At 41.8% G+C, this 19,545-nt stretch overlaps 1 protein-coding gene across 1 annotated transcript; it reads left to right on the top strand.

Annotated features, from left to right (window-relative positions):
- The first annotated feature begins 6,234 nt into the window (after nt 1-6,234).
- Nucleotides 6,235-15,529, top strand: LOC135466071 (carbohydrate sulfotransferase 12-like). The gene is made up of 2 exons (XM_064743489.1): nt 6,235-6,345; nt 14,429-15,529. The coding sequence occupies exons 1-2, from the start codon at nt 6,235-6,237 to the stop codon at nt 15,527-15,529; spliced, it is 1,212 nt and encodes a 403-aa protein (XP_064599559.1).
- The last annotated feature ends 4,016 nt before the right edge of the window (nt 15,530-19,545 follow it).

Raw genomic sequence — 19,545 nt, 5'->3', positions numbered from 1 at the left:
GAAGCTAGCATGAGCTGGACTTGAACTCACAGAGACCACATTGGTGAGAGACTCCTGGGTCATTACGCTGCGCTAGCGCGCTAACTAACTGACCCATGGAGGCCCCACCAATGCTTATACAACAAGCCTCCAACAACAATGTGTTATCCGACAACAAGCATATATTAGCTTTTTGTGGTATTCTTGTCCAAAGCTCGATGTCTAACACATATGAATGTACGCTGAAGCATACATAATATCATCCTTTGTTACAAAAATGGCGTTTTAGGGCACCCAATCGACATCAGGAACAGCCATTATATTCGCTATCAGACCCACTCAGGGGTGCGGGCGTCGCCGATTCCACAAAAAGGTATAATCCATACCCTGGGAAATGACAGCTGAGTCAACCAATATATAGCATTCATGTGCATTCATTTATTGTAACCTTTCCCTCTATAATGACAAACTGTAAGGTAACTTCACAGTGGAGATTTAACCAGAGAGCTGTGAAATGGCAGGATTAGGTGAGGTACAAGATTTCTGTTCATCTATAAACCGTTGACCAGTCCTATGATTTGCATATCCTACATTGTTACTGTATACGGACATATGCATGTGAGTAGGTTATTTACCATACATTCTCTGTGTTGTCATGTGATACATCACTATTATATGTTCCAATCTGTATATTCTGTCTTGTTGGTCCTGTGCTCTTCACGTTGGCTTTGGGTAAAGCGGTTTTCCGTGTAGGCTCTACGCCCTTTCCTTTGACTCCGTGAAGAGTGGTGTGGCAAATTCGTTCTATGCTCTTTCTTTCACTCTATGTAGAGCGGTTTTGCTGGTTGGTTTTATGCTCTTTCCTTTGACTCTGGGTAGAGCGGTTTTGCTGGTTGGTTATACGCTCTTTCTTTTAACTCTGTAAAGAACTCTTTTGGTTGGTTGGTTCACCGCTCTCTCCTTTGAATCAAGAGCGGTGAGGCTGATATGTTTTTACACTTTTTCCCTTGACGCTGTGTAAAACGGTTAGGCTGGTTGGTTCTACGCTCTTTCCTTTGACTCTGGGTAGAGCGGTTTTGCTGGTTGATTCTGCGCTCTTTCCTTTAACTCTGTAAAGAACTCTTAGGCTGGTTGGTTCACCGCCCTCTCCTTTGGCTCTGTGTAGAGCGGTTAGGCTGATAGGTTTTACGCTCTTTCCTTTGACGCTGGGTAGAACGGTTAGGCTGTTTGGTTCTACGCTCTTTCCTTTGGCTGTGTAAAGAGTGCTTAGGGTGGTTGGTTATACGCCCTTTCTTTTGGTTCTGTGGCTGGTTCTCCTCTGATTTTGGGTTTATTAGCCGGGAAGGTTGGATCTAATTTCTTTGACTGGGCAAAGCGTCTTGGCAACTTTGTAATGCGCCCTTTCTCTTAGCTGTGAAGAGAGCACTTTTGCGGTCTTTTTTTTTACTCTGGGTGGAGGTATAATTCAGATTTGTTCTGTTATTCTTGACTGGATAGGACGGTTTGACTGATTCATTCTGGCTCCAGTAATTTGTGTGAATCGGCGCTTGATCAGGTCATATCGTAATGGGTAAAACTTAACGGCGATCACTGGGTTATAAAATACCTCTTACCTACCCTAAGGAGCGAAATAATTGTGTGTATATTCCACCAGGCCACCTTACCACCTGACCACCCTACCACCTGGTCACCTTACCACCTTTCCACCAGACCACCTTACCACCTTACTCCCTGACCAGCTAGTCACCTGACCACCTGACCACCTTACCACCTGGTCACCTTACCACCTGGCCACCTTACCGCCTAGTCACCTTACCACCTTACTCCCTGACCACCTGACCACCTTACCACCTGGTCACCTTACCACCTTTCCACCAGACCACCTTACCACCTTTATGCAAGGAGATCAGGTGGGGAAATTCAGATCAAGATTAAATCAAATAATAAGTTACCAATTGTCCTGTGAGTCTGCTTTTTAGATCCCGTATTATTTGTTTCAAATGAGCAAAAGAACGGTGAATAATTTCGTACCTGACTCCTAGGCGCCCTTCCACTAGTCGTGTGATTTTCTTTGTTTTCTCAGCACAAACGATCGCCCCCGATTCCATGAAGATCTACGGGCCTATACTACTGAGATGGGTGGCACTGCTGCTCGGGGTCTACATTCTGATCGGTGTGCTGTTAGGTAATGGAATACAGTAATGATATGAGATACGATCAGATAATGGAATACAGTATTGATACAAGATACGTTCAGGTAATGGTGTACAGTCTTCATACGGCATACGTTCAGGTAATTGTGTACAGGCTTGATACGAGATACCCTCAGGTAATGGAATACAGTATTGATACAAGATACGTTCAGGTAATGGTGTACAGTCTTCATACGACATACGTTCAGGTAATTGTGTACAGGCTTGATACGAGATACCTTCAGGTAATGGAATACAGTAACCATACGAGATATGTTCAGATAATGGTTTAAAGTATTGATAGGAGATAGGCTGAGTTAATGCTATACAGTACTGATACGAGTTACACTCATTTAAGGCTATACAGTAATGATACGAGATACGTAATGGTATAAAATATAGGGAAATGGTACACACCACTGGAATGAGATACACTCAGGTGATGGTGTACAATATTGATACCAGATGCGCTCAGGTGATCGTATACAGTACTGACACGAGATGCACTCAGGTGGTGGTATACCTTAATGATATTAGACAGGCTCAGGTAATGGTATACAGTACTAATGTTATACACGATCTGGTAATGAAATACCCTACTGGGTAATAGTATACACTACGGATACGATCAAGTAATGATATACCATACTGATACCAGTTACGATCAGGTAATGGTACACAGTACTTATATTATACAAACGGCACTGATACGATCAGGTAATGAAATGCCCTACTGCATACCAGAGTTGACCAGGTAATGGTGTATAGTACTGATACCAGATACAACCAGGTAAACCTATGGAGTACTGATACGAGATGCGATGAGATAATGGTATATAGTGCTGATGCTAGATGCAGCCAGGCAATGGTGTACAGTACTGATACAAGATACGAGCTGGTAACAGTTTAAACTATTGAGTGAGTGAGTGAGTGAAAGTTTTAACGTCGCTTTCAACAATATTTCAGTTTTATCGCGACAATAAAACGTCAAGTAGTCGATCTACTACGGATAATTCATTTACCATTCAGTCAAATAAGGACACCAGAAGTCACATAACAAACACAAACGGTAGTTTAAAATCACAGCTTTCCTGCCATACCAATGGTAGAGAGAAAATCAAAAATAGTATCACTTTCTACAGAATTGAAAAGTTCTGAAAGAGAGCTCACGTGATAAAAGGAATCTCGTACAGGAGCAAATATGTGCTTGACTGTGAACCGTTGATCACAAGCAAAGCAATGAGGAGCATCTTCTCCTTTCAACAAATACCCATGCGTAGCACGTGTGTGACCGATACGACACCTCCTCAAAATGCAAGAGCGGAGACGATGCCGTGAAAGGGAAGCCGCTGGACCAACAAACTGACGAATATCATGCAGTTTGTTGGTTGTCTGGTCATCCCATTGAGCCTGAAACAAGCGCTTGATATAGGAGCAAATAAGTGAACGCAAGTCCGAATATGGAACGTCAGTTTGGGTAGTCACGGAATGCAAAGCCGCCTTCGCGGCTTCATCTGCAGCAGTATTCCGAGGGATACCCATATGCCCGGGCACCCAACAAAAGACAATGATAAAATCTTCATTAAGTCGTTTAAACATCTCCCTGATAGACAGAATGTCTGGATGTACAGGCGAACTAGCCCGAATTGCCTCGAATCAGGAAAGGGAGTCAGAGCAGATGAGAAATCTGCTACCTCCTATCTCTGAGATGGACCGAAGTGCGCACAAAATTGCCTTGGCTTCCTCGGTAAATACAGAACAGGAATTTGGAAACCGAGTTGAAATGGTTCTGGGCCCAAGGACAGCGGCAGAAGCCACGCCATCATCATTCTTGGAACCGTCAGTGAATATGCGGTGATAAAATGGATACTTTGAACACATATTACTAAACTCCTGCTGGTATACTAGAGGGTTGGTGGAAGATTTCTTCAGGGAGGAGAGCGAGGTATCAACCTGAGGCTCAGGACATAACCACGGTGGATCTTCCTGGATGCGTATGGGGGTGATAGTATCCAGCCCAAGTCCAGCTGCTTGCACATGTTCCTGAATGTGGACACCCAGTGGAGGAACAATGGATGGCTTCTGAGCATATAAGTCTTCAAATTCCGGATGGAAGACACAATCAAAGGCTGGGTTGGATGGATTGGCTCTAAGCTTGGTGATATACTGTAAGGATAGTTTAGTTCTTCGAAGCTCCAGGGGAGGCTCGTTTGCCTCAACATACAGACTCTCCACAGGAGAGGCGCGGAAAGCACCTAAGCACAACCGTAGGGCCTGGTGATGTACAGTATTGAGTTTCTTCAACTGGGAGCGTGACGCACCTCCATAAACACTGCAGGCATAGTCTAGCTTAGAACGAATCAGTGCTCGATAGAGCTGAAGTAGGGTTTCATGATCCCCTCCCCATCGAGCACTAGAGACAACCTTCAAAATATCAAGCGCCTTTAGGCATCTGGCTCTAAGGTAATTAATGTGAGATTTAAATGTAAGGTGCTTATCGAAGATCACCCCGAGGAATTTTGCCTCCGACACAACCTTGATGGGGGACCCATCTAAAAATACCTTGGGGTCTTCATGGGGGAAGTACTTCCGACAAAAGTGTACACAGTTAGTCTTCGACTTGGAGAACTTAAATCCGTTCTCCAGTGCCCAGGCATGGATTTTGTTAAGGCAAATCTTCAGCTGTCTCTCAAAAGTGTGCATACGTTTGCCTCGACAAGAGATACCAAGATCGTCCACAAAAAGGGACGATTTCATACTAGGAGATAAAACTCTGAAAAGTTTATTAATCTTAATGCTAATGAGAGTAACTGATAAAATGCTGCCTTGAGGAACCCCCTGATCTTGTTCAAAGTAGTCAGATAGGGTAGCCCCAACCCGAACTTGGAAGTGACGATGGTCTAAGAATTTACGAATAAAGTCAGGAAGCCGACCTCTAAGTCCAAATCCATGCATATCTTTCATAATGCCATATTTCCAAGTAGTGTCATATGCCTTTTCCAGATCAAAAAAGACAGATACGACATGGTCACGATTAACGATACGGTTCTTAATAAAGCATTCTAGACGAACAAGGTGATCAACAGTACTGCGATTCTTTCGAAATCAACATTGAATGTCGCTTATCAACTCATTAGTCTCCAAAAACCAAACCAAGCGATCGTTAATCATCCTCTCCATAGTCTTGCATACAAAACTGGTTAAGGAAATAGGACGATAGTTATTTGGATCGGTAGAATCCTTTCCGGGCTTTGGGATGGGGACAATAATAACGTTTTGCCATGAGGCAGGAAAATTCAAGAAGCACCCTCAAGGAAGATTCTGGAAGGTGTCGTAAAAGCTGATAGTGGATATCATCTGGCCCTGGAGTTGAGTCATGGGCCTTGCTCAGGGATTCGGATAGTTCATGTAGAGAAAATGTAACATTGTAGGATTCTTCATTTGAGGATGTAAAATCAAGAGGACTTGCCTCGGTCCGTTCCTTGTTACGCTGGAACTGAGGCAAGTAATTATCTGAAGACGAATGATGCGCAAAAGAAGCGCCCAACCTATTGGCTATGTCAAGTTTTTCTGTCAAAGAATTATTCCCGTCTTTAAGATGATTGACAGTGACATTGGATCCCTTGCCTTTGATGCGGTGGATCATATTCCAGACTTTTGACATAGGGGTACGATGATTAATTAAAACATAACGTTTCCAAGAGTCACCTTTGGACTGTTTGATAGTCCTACGGGCTTTAGCTCGGGTACGCCTAACATCGTCTAAATTACCGGGAGATGGTCTACATCGGTACACGCGCTCAGCACGTTTCCTGAAACGCCTAGCTCGTTTACAGTCCTCCGTGAACCACGGTTTCTTAATACGGGGAACCGCACAAGATTTCGGGATACATTTGGAGGCTACATCGATTAGCTGATCCGAGAATAAATGGATAGGATCAACTGCATCAAGAAAAAGGTCGCTAATAAGTGTTTCACCACACAGAACAGCAAAGCGGGCCAGTCTGCTTTATCATAATTAAAGCGTGGAAGGGAGGAAGATACCGGCTCCTCAAGGGTAAGTATGGTGGGGAAGTGGTCGCTTCCGCACAGATCATCATGGACGCTCCAGCTGAATTCCGATCTTAGCCCTGCGTCAGCCAAGGACCGAATAAATGCCCTTTGCAGGATGAAGGTAAGTATGTGTGCCATCATTTAAGATGCATAGAGAGTTATTAGATATAAAATCCTCCAATACAGAGCCCTTCTGGTTACGTTTAGAGTCACCCCAGAGAACACTATGGGCATTAAAGTCACCCAAAAGAAGACACGGTTTAGGTAATTGATCATATAAATTTTGCAGCTCTTGTTGGTGAAGAGTAGAAGAAGGTGGTATATAAATAGAACAGATTGTTAATACTATACCCAGTGTGATACGCACCGCCACCGCCTGCAAATCGGTGTTCAGTGCCATTCTATTGTGTTATTGTGTATTACACCCTGCCTAATCAAAAGAGAAGAACCCCCTGATGCCTTTCCATTCGTAGACGTGGCAACAGCGTGGTGAGATACATAACCTCGACATTGATAACTAGGATCAGTCAGAGTTTCCTGCAAGCTAAAAGCTATAGGGTTGAGGTCTTGAGCTAGCATCTGGAGCTCTGCGAGGTTACACCTCAGTCCTCTACAATTCCACTGTAAGATCTTTGTAGTAGCCATTATTAATATTTATTTATTCTTTTGATTTTTTCTGGACTTCTTATACATCGCTGCCCTACGCTCAGCAAAATCCTCCTGTGACAACGTTATCAACTTCCTCTGCTTTTTAACCTTGTCAACTTTAGAGTCTCGTCGCAATGTGCGATAATACGACCCCAGGGATGTTGAGACAGGTACCAAGACCTCCCCCTTGCCATTGGTATAGGCAGGCAAGTCTTCGGGTGCATCCATTTCCGAAAGAGCTTCCTCCATATTGGATTCTCCACCAGCCCTAGACATATCAGATTGCTGAGAGCTTCCCCGGGGATCAAGACAATCTGCTATATCTCTAGTGTCTAACTGTGACATTGTAGACGGGTCAGGGCTGAACATGCTACCCCATAAGGACGGGCTCTTACCAAGTGCACCTTTGGAGGGCGTCACGCCACTGGATTGCGTCTCCTTAATGCAGGATGGCGTAGCATTCGAAATTTCTGACGGTCTAGGGGGTGAGGAGGTATTCGAAATTTGACTCATACTGACAACCCACTCCGGGCTATTTGACGTCTGGGATGCCTCGCAAAGGCTCTGTGGCCCACCTACTACTGGCGATTCGCTTAACTTCCTGACCTTATTTGTAGCATCAATGGGCTTATTTCGAATCTTTTTGCTGGAGGACATGGAGTTAGTGACAACTTGCCACTCTCCAGCTCCCTCGCTGTCAGCAGCAGAGTTATCCAAAGTCCCTTTATTTTGTTGACTGGAAGGAACAGACTCGCCAGAAACCCCAGTTTCCATATCATCCCCATGTCCCTCACTATGATTACCACCATCATCTCCTCGACCTTCATTCTCATCTTTATTGTCACCTTCAACTTCATAAACATTACTATCTTTATCATCATCATCATTATCATTGCAATCGTTATCGTCATTATCGCCATCGTCATTTTCATCGCTCAACGGGAAGTCGTTGAAAGTGGCCTGCCTGTTTACACTTGAGGCATTTATCCTTTAAAGGACAGTCGGCCTTGAAATGTTCTGTGCTATCACAGATGTGACAGGCACGGACCTGACCTCTGTACCACAAAGGAATTCTAAAATTGCCAACCGGAATTAATTGTGGAATGATCTCGGTGACACCACTCATGTAAATACGGCGCATACCATTCTCAAGTGACCTATCAAAAAGGTAATGTTCCCGGCTGACGTGATGGACCGTGCCATACCGGGACATCAAACCTCGAATAGTGTCATCGGGCACCTCGATCGGACATCGAGATCTAACCAGGAGCCGTTGCTCCTCCACATCATATATTGGACAATTTACCCCTTTGAATGAGAAGCCGCTAGTCAACAGCTGTTCCTTCACAGTTTGCGTAGCCACTGTAACATTCCAGACATCTCTAGAGACATTGATTAGTCCCTTTAGGACATTAGGCCCACTCCCCACTAACTCCTTTAGCCGATTGTATACTTCAACCGGTTGTACACCTCCCTGTATTACAAGTTTAAGGCTTAAGGGTCTATTTACTCGCCCTGCCCAAAACATTGTGGGCCAGGGCGAGAACTACTACCCTAAAGAGAGGACCACAACTATGCGTTTGGAACAGTGTGGATGCTGAGTGCAAAAAAGATACGATACAAAGTGGAAATGCGCAAAACTATGTACAGGCTATTTACAGAGAGGCTAGTGAATACGTCCTGCCTCTAAGAGCGACAGAACGTAATGTCGCACCACCTTCAGATTGGGTGACCACTAAACAAAAGCTCAGGTAATGGTATACAGTACTGATATTATATACGATCAGGCAAATAGTATACAGTACTGATATTATATACGATCAGGTAATGGTATACAGTACTGATATTATATACGATCAGGCAATAGTATACAGTACTGATATTATATACGATCAGGCAATAGTATACAGTACTGATATTATATACGATCAGGTAATAGTAGACCCTACTGATACCAGATACGATCAGGCAATGGTATACAGTACTGACACGAGATGCAATCAGGTTATGGTATATAGAAATAATACCAGATGCGATCAGGTAATGGTATACAGTACTGATACGAGATTCGGCCTGGTCATGGTATACACTAATGATAAGAGATACGATCAGGTTATGGTATAGAGTACTGATATTAGGTACGAGCAAATAATGGTATACCCCACTGATACTTGATACGCTCAGGTAATGGTATTCCCTTCTAATACCAGATACAATCAGATAATGGTACAATCTACTGATACCAGATATATTCGGGTAATGGTATACTGTACTGATACAATCAGTTAATAGTAAACCCTACTCATGGGAGATATAATCAGATAATGGTGTACCCTATTGATACGAGATACGCTGAAGTAATGGTATACAGTACTGATACGAGATACCATCTGGTCATGGTATACAGTACTGATATTAGGTACGAGCAAATAATGGTATACCCCACTGATACTTGATACGCTCAGGTAATGGTATTCCCTTCTAATACCAGATACAATCAGATAATGGTACAATCTACTGATACCAGATATACTCAGGTAATGGTATACTGTACTGATACAATCAGTTAATAGTAAACCCTACTCATGGGAGATATAATCAGATAATGGTGTACCCTATTGATACTAGATACGCTGAAGTAATGGTATACAGTACTGATACCAGATACGATCAGGTAAAGGTAAATAGTAATGGTGAAAGATGCAGTCAGGGAATGCTATACAGTACTGATACGAGATATGATCAAGTAATGGTTTACAGCATTGATACGAGATGCAATCAGATAATTGTAAATATTATTGATAGGAGATACGATTATAGAATGGCAACAAGGCAATGTATTACAGAACTCAAACAAGATACAACCTTTTACAGAACTCACACAAGATACAACAAGGTAATGTATTACAGAATTCAGACAAGATACAACAAGGTCATGTATTACAGAACTCAAACAAGATACAACAAGGTAATGTATTACAGAATTCACACAAGATGCAACAAGGTAATGTATTACAGAACTCACACAAGATACAACAAGGTAATGTATTACAGAACTCACACAAGATACAACAAGGTAATGTATTACAGAACTCACACAAGATACACAAGGTCATGTATTACAGAACCCACACAAGATGCAACAAGGTCATGTATTACAGCACTCACACAAGATACAACAAGGTAATGTATTACAGAACTCACACAAGATACAACAAGGCAATGTATTACAGAACTCACACAAGATGCAACAAGGTAATGTATTACAGAATTCACACAAGATACAACAAGGTCATGTATTACAGAATTCACATGAGATACAACAAGGTCGTGTATTACAGGATTCACATGAGATACAACAATGGTCCATGTATTACTGAACCACACAAGATGCAACAAGGTCGTGTATTACAGAACTCACACAGATACAACAAGGTCATGTAATTACAGGAACTCACACAAGATACAACAAGGTAATGTATTACAGAATTCACACAAGATACAACAAGGTCATGTATTACAGAATTCACATGAGATACAACAAGGTAATGTATTACACAACTCACACAAGATAAAACAAGGTCGTGTATTACAGGATTCACATGAGATACAACAAGGTCATGTATTACAGAACCCACCAAGATGCAACAAGGTCATGTATTACAGAATTCACATGAGATACAACAAAGTAATGTATTACAGAACTCACACAAGATACAACAAGGTAATATATTACAGAATTCACATGAGATACAAGGGCATGTATACAGAACCCACACAAGATACAACAAGGTAATGTATTACAGAATTCACATGAGATACACCCACTTAATGTCTTACAGATCTCACACAAGATACAACGGATGATGTGACATCTGAGTGAAATGTGGTATGACTGTCCATGGTGTGACATCTGGGTGAAATGTGATATGAATGTCCATGATGTGACATCTGGGTTTAATGTGATATTGTTGTGCTTGATGTGACGTCTGGGTGGAATGTGATATCGTTGCCTCATCATGTAACATCTGGGTGAAATGTGATATCGCTGCCAATGATGTGACATCGGGTGAAATATGATATCACTGTCCATGATGTGACATCCGGATGATATCGCTGATGTTTATGATGTGACATCTTGGTGAAATGTGATATCGCTGTTGTTTATGTGACATCTGGGTGAAATATGATATCACTGTACATGATGTAACATCTGTGTGAAATGTGATATTGTTGTGCATGATGTGACATCTGCGTCCTAATGTGATATCACTGTCCATAATGTGACATCTGGGTTTAATGTGATATTGCTGTGCTTGATGTGACGTCTGGGTGAAATGTGATATCGTTGTTCATCATCTGACATCTGGGTGAAATGTGATATCACTGTCAATGATGTGACATCTGGGTGAAATGTGATATCGCTGTTGTAACATCATTATAGGTCGAGGTGATGGTAGTGAGCTACCTTCCAAGAGCTGATAAGCTTATCGTACAAATTGCTGACCGTACATGTGGGCTGTAGAATGTAAGCAAATAATATCCGTTGTTACAAAAAACAGGTAAATGAACTACTTTACAGGAAACAAAGACTGTTCCTGGCGCCATTCGAAAACATAGCTTACATATCCTCCGCAATACTCTAACAGAGACACAAAACACTGATCCAGCCATAACATATTTCTATACAGTAAATGTCCCGTTTATTTCAGGTGACAGCTATTTGTCAATGGCGTCTGTATTCTCCAGGGTAAGTAGACCTCAATAGAAAACATGGCTCCTTGTTGTTGCGTTCACACCGCGTCGTTCGGATTTAGATAAGAGCTTTAGTGGCTTTCTAATATTGTAACTCACTCACAGTAGCTTTAGCAACATTGTAGCCCACTCACATGAGCTTTAGCAGCATTCTAGTAGTGTAGCTCACTCACAGTAGCTTTGACGGCATTCTAATATTGTAGCTCACTCACAGGAGCTTTGGCAGCATTCTAATATTGTAGCTCACTCATATGAGCTTTGGCAGCATTCCACTGTTGTAGCCTACTCACAGGAGCTTTAGCAGCATTCTAGTACTGTACCTCACTCACATGAGCTTTGGCGGCATTCTAGTACTGTACCTCACTCACAGGAGCTTTAGCAGCATTCTAATATTGTAGCTCACTCACATGAGCTTTGGCAGCATTCTACTGTTGTAACTCACTCACAGGAGCTTTAGCAGCATTCTAGTACTGTACCACACTCACATGAGCTTTAGCAGCTTTCTAGTACTGTACCTCTCTCACAGTAGCTTCGGAGGGATTCTAGTACTGTACCTCACTCAGATGAGCTTTAGCAGCATTCTAATATTGTAGTTCACTCACACGAGCTTTAGCAGCATTCTAATATTGTAGCTCACTCACACAAGCTTTAGCAGCATTCTAGTACTGTACCATACTCACAGAAGCTTTAGCAGCATTCTACTATTGTAGCTCACTCACAGGAGCTTTGGCGGCATTCTAGTACTGTACCTCACTCACAGTAGCTTTGGCGGCATTCTAGTACTGTACCACACTCACAGAAGCTTTAGCAGCATTCTAATATTGTAGCTCACTCACAGGAGCTTTGGTAGCATTCTAGTACTGTACCTCACTCACGAGAGCTTTGGCAGCATTCTAATATTGTAGCTCACTCACATGAGCTTTGGCAGCATTCTACTATTGTAGCTCACTCACAGGAGCTTTAGCAGCATTCTAATATTGTAGCTCACTCACATGAGCTTTAGCAGCATTCTACTATTGTAGCTCACTCACATGAGCTTTGGCAGCATTCTACTATTGTAGCTCACTCACAGGAGCTTTAGCAGCATTCTAATATTGTAGCTTACTCACATGAGCTTTAGCAGCATTCTAGTACTGTACCTCACTCACATGAGCTTTAGCAGCATTCTAATATTGTAGCTCACTCACATGAGCTTTGGCGGCATTCTAGTACTGTACCTCACTCACATGAGCTTTAGCAGCATTTTAATATTGTAACTCACTCACATGAGCTTTGGCAGCATTCTACTATTGTAGCTCACTCACATGAGCTTTAGCAGCATTCTAATATTGTAGCTCACTCACAGGAGCTTTAGCAGCATTCTAGTACTGTACCTCACTCACATGAGTTTTAGCAGCATTCTACTATTGTAGGTCACTCTTATGAGCTTTGACAGCATTGTAATATTGTAGCTCATTCACATGAGCTTTGGCAGCATTCTAGTACTGTACCTCACTCACAGTAGCTTTGGCGGCATTCTAGTACTGTACCTCACTCACAGGAGCTTTAGCAGCATTCTAATATTGTACCTCACTCACATGAGCTTTAGCAGCATTCTAGTACTGTACCTCACTCACATGAGCTTTGGCAGCATTCTAATATTGTAGCTCACTCACAGGAGCTTTAGCAGCATTCTACTATTGTAGCTTACTCACAGGAGCTTTAGCAGCATTCTAGTACTGTACCACACTCACATGAGCTTTGGCGGCATTCTAATATTGTAGCTCACTCACAGAAACTTTGGCAGCATTCTACTATTGTAGCCCACTCACAGGAGCTTTAGAAGCATTCTAGTACTGTACCACACTCACATAACACCACTTTACTGATGTCTGTTCTTTGAATAACGCCGCTGTGCTGATTTTTGTCATGTGAATAGAACTGCTCTGCTAATTTCTGTCCTGTGAATTACACCGCTCTATTGACCTCTTTTCTGCGAATAACACCTCTCTACTGGTTTCTGACTTCTGAATAAAACGGCTTTACTGATGTCTATCCTGTAAATAACACCGTTCTACTGATTTCTGTCCTGTGTATATCAACGCTCTACTGATTTCTTTTCTGTAAAGAACAGCGCTCTACTGATTTCAGTCCTGTCAATAAAGCCGATCTGCTGATTTCTGTCCTGTGAACCTATCTATTGATTCCTGCTCTCTGAATAACAACGCTTTACTGATTTCTGTCCTGCTAAGAACACCGCTTTGGTGATTTCTGTCCTGTGAATAACACCGCTCTGTTGATTTTTGTCCTGTAAATAATACCCCTCTGATGGTTTCCGTCCTGTGAATAACACCACTCTGATGATTTCCGTCCTGTGAATAACACCGCTCAACTGATTTCTGTCCTGTGAATAGCACCTCTCTGCTGATTTCTGTCCTGTGAATAACACCTCTCTGATGATTTCCGTTCTGTAAATAACAGCGTTCTGCTGATTTCTGTCCTGTAAATACACCTCTCTGATGATTTCCGTCCTGTAAATAACACCTCTCTGATGATTTCCGTCCTGTGAATAGCACCGCTCTGCGGATTTCTGTTCTGTGAATACCAGCGCTCTGCTGATTTTTGTTCTATGAATAGCAGAACTCTGCTGTTTTCTATCCTGTGTATAGCACCTCTCTGTTGATTTCTGCCCTGTGAGTAACACCGCTCTGCTAATTTTTGTTCTGTGAATAACATCCCGTTCTGATGATTTCTGTTCTATGAATAGCCCCTCTCTACTGATTTCTGTTCTGTAAATAACATTGCATCATTGCACATTTCAGAAAGCAGATGTAGCAGACCTTCTGTTAGACCGACGATTAAACGTACTTAAGGCCTGTAAGGGAGCAGAGTATGGAGGCAGTGTTTCCACTGGCAGACGCCTATACGTGGACGAGAAACACAAACTGCTGTATTGTCCAGTTAATAAAGTCGCTTCGACGTTCTGGAAAAGAATATTTAGGGTAAGCCTATCATTTGGTACGAAAAGTCGACTCAATCCCTATGATGTGGGGAGAACTAACGGCTCCTTGTACAGATTAGAGAGATATCCTGCAAATGTTTCTGAATGGATGCTGACAACATACCCTTCGTTTTTGTTCGTCCGAGAACCATATTCCAGACTGCTGGCGTGCTATATCGATAAATTCTTCACTACAAACCCCTTGTTTTGGAATATTGGGAAAGTCATCATCCGGAATTATCGGAGGAACCCAGACAAATTGTCATTATCCTGTGGACACAATGTCACATTTCCTGAATTTATTAAACACGTCATTCGTACTGTGGAGACAAGATCTGGACTTGACTCGCACTGGATGCCCGTGTATATGGTATGTTCTCCTTGTGAGGTGGAATATGACCTCGTCGGTAAGTTAGAGACAATTTCCCAGGACGTCAACTACATTTTGGAAAAGCACTTTGGTGATGACATTATTTTTAATGACATGGAAAGTGAAAGCGAAGTAGACAATCTTGTCAGAAATCTGGTGAATGTGTACGGTCGGAATAACTCGCATGTTGCGGATTGTATGCCGTTATCTGAGTCTTTAAGGAGATACCTCAGAAAAGAACAGATGCGCGGCATCCTAAATAAATCTGTTGAATTTCCAGATTGGTTCAGCCATGATAAATCAGTTTCCAAGGAAGAAGTGAAAACGTTTATCTTACAGAAGTACAAAGGGGACAGCGATAAAAGCCTACGCAAACTAAACCGTCAAGAAGCTCTAGTGGAGGCATACAGCCAGGTGCCAATGGAGGACATGCTGAAACTGCAAACACTTTACAAACCAGACTTTGACATATTTGGTTACGATCCGCAGCCCGCTGAGCTGTTTGAGGAAAATATGAGAAAACGGAATATGAGGAAATTCTATTTTTCATGAGTGAAATCTCCATGAGTGTAAACTGGATATTGTGTCGACTAAGGGTGTGTAAACTGTACAAAATGTCCCCTCGAGGGTGTTTAAACCATATGCAATGTCATGAGGCTTTTGTAAACTATATACAGTGCCACCTGATGGTGTGCAAACTGTTCGTATCGGCACTTGACGGTGTGTAAACTGTGTACCGGGTCATCTGAGGGTGTGTAAATTGTATATTGTGTCGCCTAAGTGTTTGTAAACTTTATATAATGTCACATTAGGGTGTCTAAATTGTGTACAATTTCACCTAAGGATGTGTAAATTGTATACAAAATCACTTGTCGCTTGAGGGTGTGTAAACTGTATACAATGTCACTTGTGAGTTCGTAAACTGTATACACTGTCATCTGAGGGTGTAAGCTTTATGCAATATCACTCGATGACGTGTATACTGTATACAGTATCACGTAAGGGTATGCAAACTGCATACAATGTCACCAGAGAGTGGGTAAACTGTATACAGTGATACCTGACTGTGTAAATGTTACTCATGGGGGTGCAAATTGTATACAATGTCATGTGAGAATGTGTAAATTGTATACAATGCCAACTGAGGGTGTGTAAACTGTATACAATGTCACTTGAGATGTTAACTGTATACAGTGTCAACTGAGGGTGTGTAAACGGTATGCAATGCCAACTGAGGGTGTGTAAACTATATACAATGTCACTTGAGGATGTATACTGTATACAATGTCAACTGAGGGTGTGTAAACTGTATACAAAGTCGACTGAGGGTGTGTAAACTGAATACAATGCTACCTGAGGGTGTAAATGTCACCCAAGGGGGCGTAAACTGTAGACAATGTCTTTGGAGGGTGTAAACTGTATACACTGTCCTCTGAGGGTGTGTAAACTGTATACAATGTACAAACTGTATAAAAAGTTACCTGACGGCGCTAAATGTATACAAAGTCACCCGAGAATGTGCAATCTGTATACAATGTCATCTGAGGGTGTAAACGTTATATATTGTCATCTGAGGGTGTGTAAATGGTATATTTTGTCGTCAGAAGGTGCGTAAACTCTTCTGTAATGTCACCTGAGGATGTGTAAACTGTATACAATGTCACCTGAGGGTTTAAACTTAACTGATTTGATTTGTTTATTTGATTGGTGTCCTACGCCGTGCTGAAGAATGTTTCACGTGCTGGATGGCGGCCAACAATATGGTGGGAGGAAATTTGAATAAGGACGGTGATTCAGTTTTCTTCAGTTGCCGTAGAAGTTTGCTCCATTCCCTGGGATCAGATGACTTGTAAAGAATGAAACTTGTGTTGTACTATCGTTGTCGAAATATAGATTCCTCGTGTTGTGACAGCTTTACGTCGAACAATGCAGTTAGAACAAACATAGAGAACATCAATTCATGCTGATGGGAGGAATAACAGAAAATAACAAAAACCGTTAATGATGCAGCTTAGAGTAAAGCTTGAGGTACGAGTCCTTAAGTCGACAAATCTCTGATAGATGGCTGATTGATAGATCTCGTGATTGCTCGGACAGCTTGCTTCTGTAAAATAAAAAGCCGTTGCAAATATAGTTCCATACAGAGTTGTCACATAGTCACATACGGGCACTGGTATATAAGTGCCACACCATACAGAGTTGTCATGTGTTATATACGGGTACCGGCATATAAGTACCACCCCATACAGAGCTGTCATATGCCACAGACCGGTACCGGTATATAAGTACCACCCCATACAGAGTTGTCATATGTCATACACGGGTACCGGTTTATAAGTGCCACACCATACAGAGTTGTCATATATCATATACGGGTACCTATGGTAGCTGATAGCGGCCATTTTTACCGCGCCTTTCGCGCCTTCGGCGCCCCCGCCAAGTTACAGACGGTTATTTCTTCTGGTGCATTTCTTTTTATGAGTCGCCTATATTCAATTGTCACAATGTTTCACTGGGCACTACCTACATACCCACTATATACATAACCCCATGCCCACTATATACATGACTCCATGCCCACTATATACATGACTCCATGCCCCCTATATATATGACTACATGACTACTATATTCATGACTACATGCCCACTATATATGACTGCATGATGACTACATGCACACTATTTACTTGACTACATTCCCACTATATATGTGCCAACCATATATGTGACTACATGCCCACAATATACATGAATACGTGACTACTGTATACATGACTACATGCCCACTATATACATGACTACATACCCAATATATACATAATTACATGCCCACTATATACATAGCTCTATGCCCACTATATACATAACTACATGCCCACTATATATATATATATATATATATATATATATATATATATATATATATATTTGACTACATGTGCACTATATACATGAGTACATGACGAATAAATACATGACTACAGACCCACAATATTCATGACTACATGCCCATTATATACATGACTGCATGTGCAGTGTATACATGACTACATGTGCATTATATACGTGACTCCATGCCCAATATATATATGTCTACATGCCCACTATATAGATGACTACATGCCCACTATATACATAACTACATGTCCACCATATACATAACTACATGCTCACTATATACATGACTATATGACCACTACATACATGGCTGCATGACCACTATATGCCCACTATATATATGACTGCATGCCCACTATATACATACCTACATGCCCACTATGTACATAACTACATGCCCACTATGTGACCACTACATACATGATTACGTGTCAACTCTCTCTCTCTCTCTCTCTCTCTCTCTCTCTCTCTCTCTATATCTGCTAACCACACAACGAAGACGTATTTATCTGCTAAACCAAAGAACGAAGACGTACTTATCTGCTGAACCACACCACGAAGACGCATTTATTTGCTAAATCACACAACGAAGACTTAACTGCCTGCTTATCCACGGAACGAAGACGTATTTACCTGCTAAACCTCACAACGAAGAAATCCCACACTGAAGACGTTTATATCTGCTAAACCATACAACGAAGACGCATTTATCTGCTAAACCTCACAACGAAGATATTTTTATCTGGTAAATCAAACAACGAAGACGTATTTATCTGCTAGACCACACAACAAAGACACATTTTACACTTGTATTACGGCATCTGCCTTCGATCTGTTATTATTACACTTTGTGTAGACAGAAATGTAATAAGTGGAACATGGGCTTACGGTATAAACTGACACACAGTGTCTTGTTTGTATCCAGAAAATAACTCAAGGACTAAAGATGAGTGTAATGATAATTTTGTGACTTTTAGTTACAAGATTATTACGAAAATATGCCAATAGCAATATGAGTACCGGTAGTTGGCCTAGGTGTCACAAAACAAATCCAACCTACACGTACTGTCAAAGTACCCGGAAATGGGAAGGGCCAAAACAGCCCTCAAACAAGTACAGAAACATACAGGAATCGGGTGGGGCCAAAACAATCCTTAAACACGTTATACAGAAAAATACTGAATGTGAGAGGGGCCAAAACACATCCCAAACAAGCTACAGAGAAACATTCCGGAAATGGGAGGGGCCAAAACACTCCTCAAACAAGTTATACAGAAACATACTGGAAGTAAGAGAGCCCAAAACAGTCACACAAGTTAAAGAGAAAACCACTGGAAATGAGATCAGGCAAAACAGTCTTCAAGCAAGTTATACAGAAAAACACTAGAAATGGGAGGGGCTAAAACGGTCCTCAAACAAGATATACAGAAATATACCGGAAGTGGGAGGGGCCAAACAGTCGTCATACAAGTTATACAGAAAATACAGAAATGAAAGGGGCCAAAATAGGTCTCAAAATGTTATATAGAAACACATTGAAAATGGGAGAGTCCACAGCAGCCTTCAAACAAGATATACATAAACACACTGGAAATGGCGGGCCAAAACAGCCTTCAGACAAGATATACATAAACACACGGAAATGGCGGGGCCAAAACAGTCTTCAGA

This window comes from Liolophura sinensis, chromosome 1 (assembly GCF_032854445.1).
Source record: "Liolophura sinensis isolate JHLJ2023 chromosome 1, CUHK_Ljap_v2, whole genome shotgun sequence".
Taxonomy (NCBI): Eukaryota; Metazoa; Mollusca; class Polyplacophora; order Chitonida; family Chitonidae; genus Liolophura; species Liolophura sinensis.
The sequence above is the reverse complement of the archived record's forward strand: the minus strand, read 5'-3'. Positions and strand labels throughout refer to the sequence as shown.

Coding starts and splice junctions, on each gene's coding strand:
- LOC135466071 (XM_064743489.1), top strand. CDS start 6,235: ATGGTGGGGAAGTGGTCGCTTCCGCACAGATCATCATGGACGCTCCAG. Junction 6,346..14,428: donor ATGCCCTTTGCAGGATGAAG/GTAAGTATGTGT, acceptor TGCACATTTCAG/AAAGCAGATGTAGCAGACCT.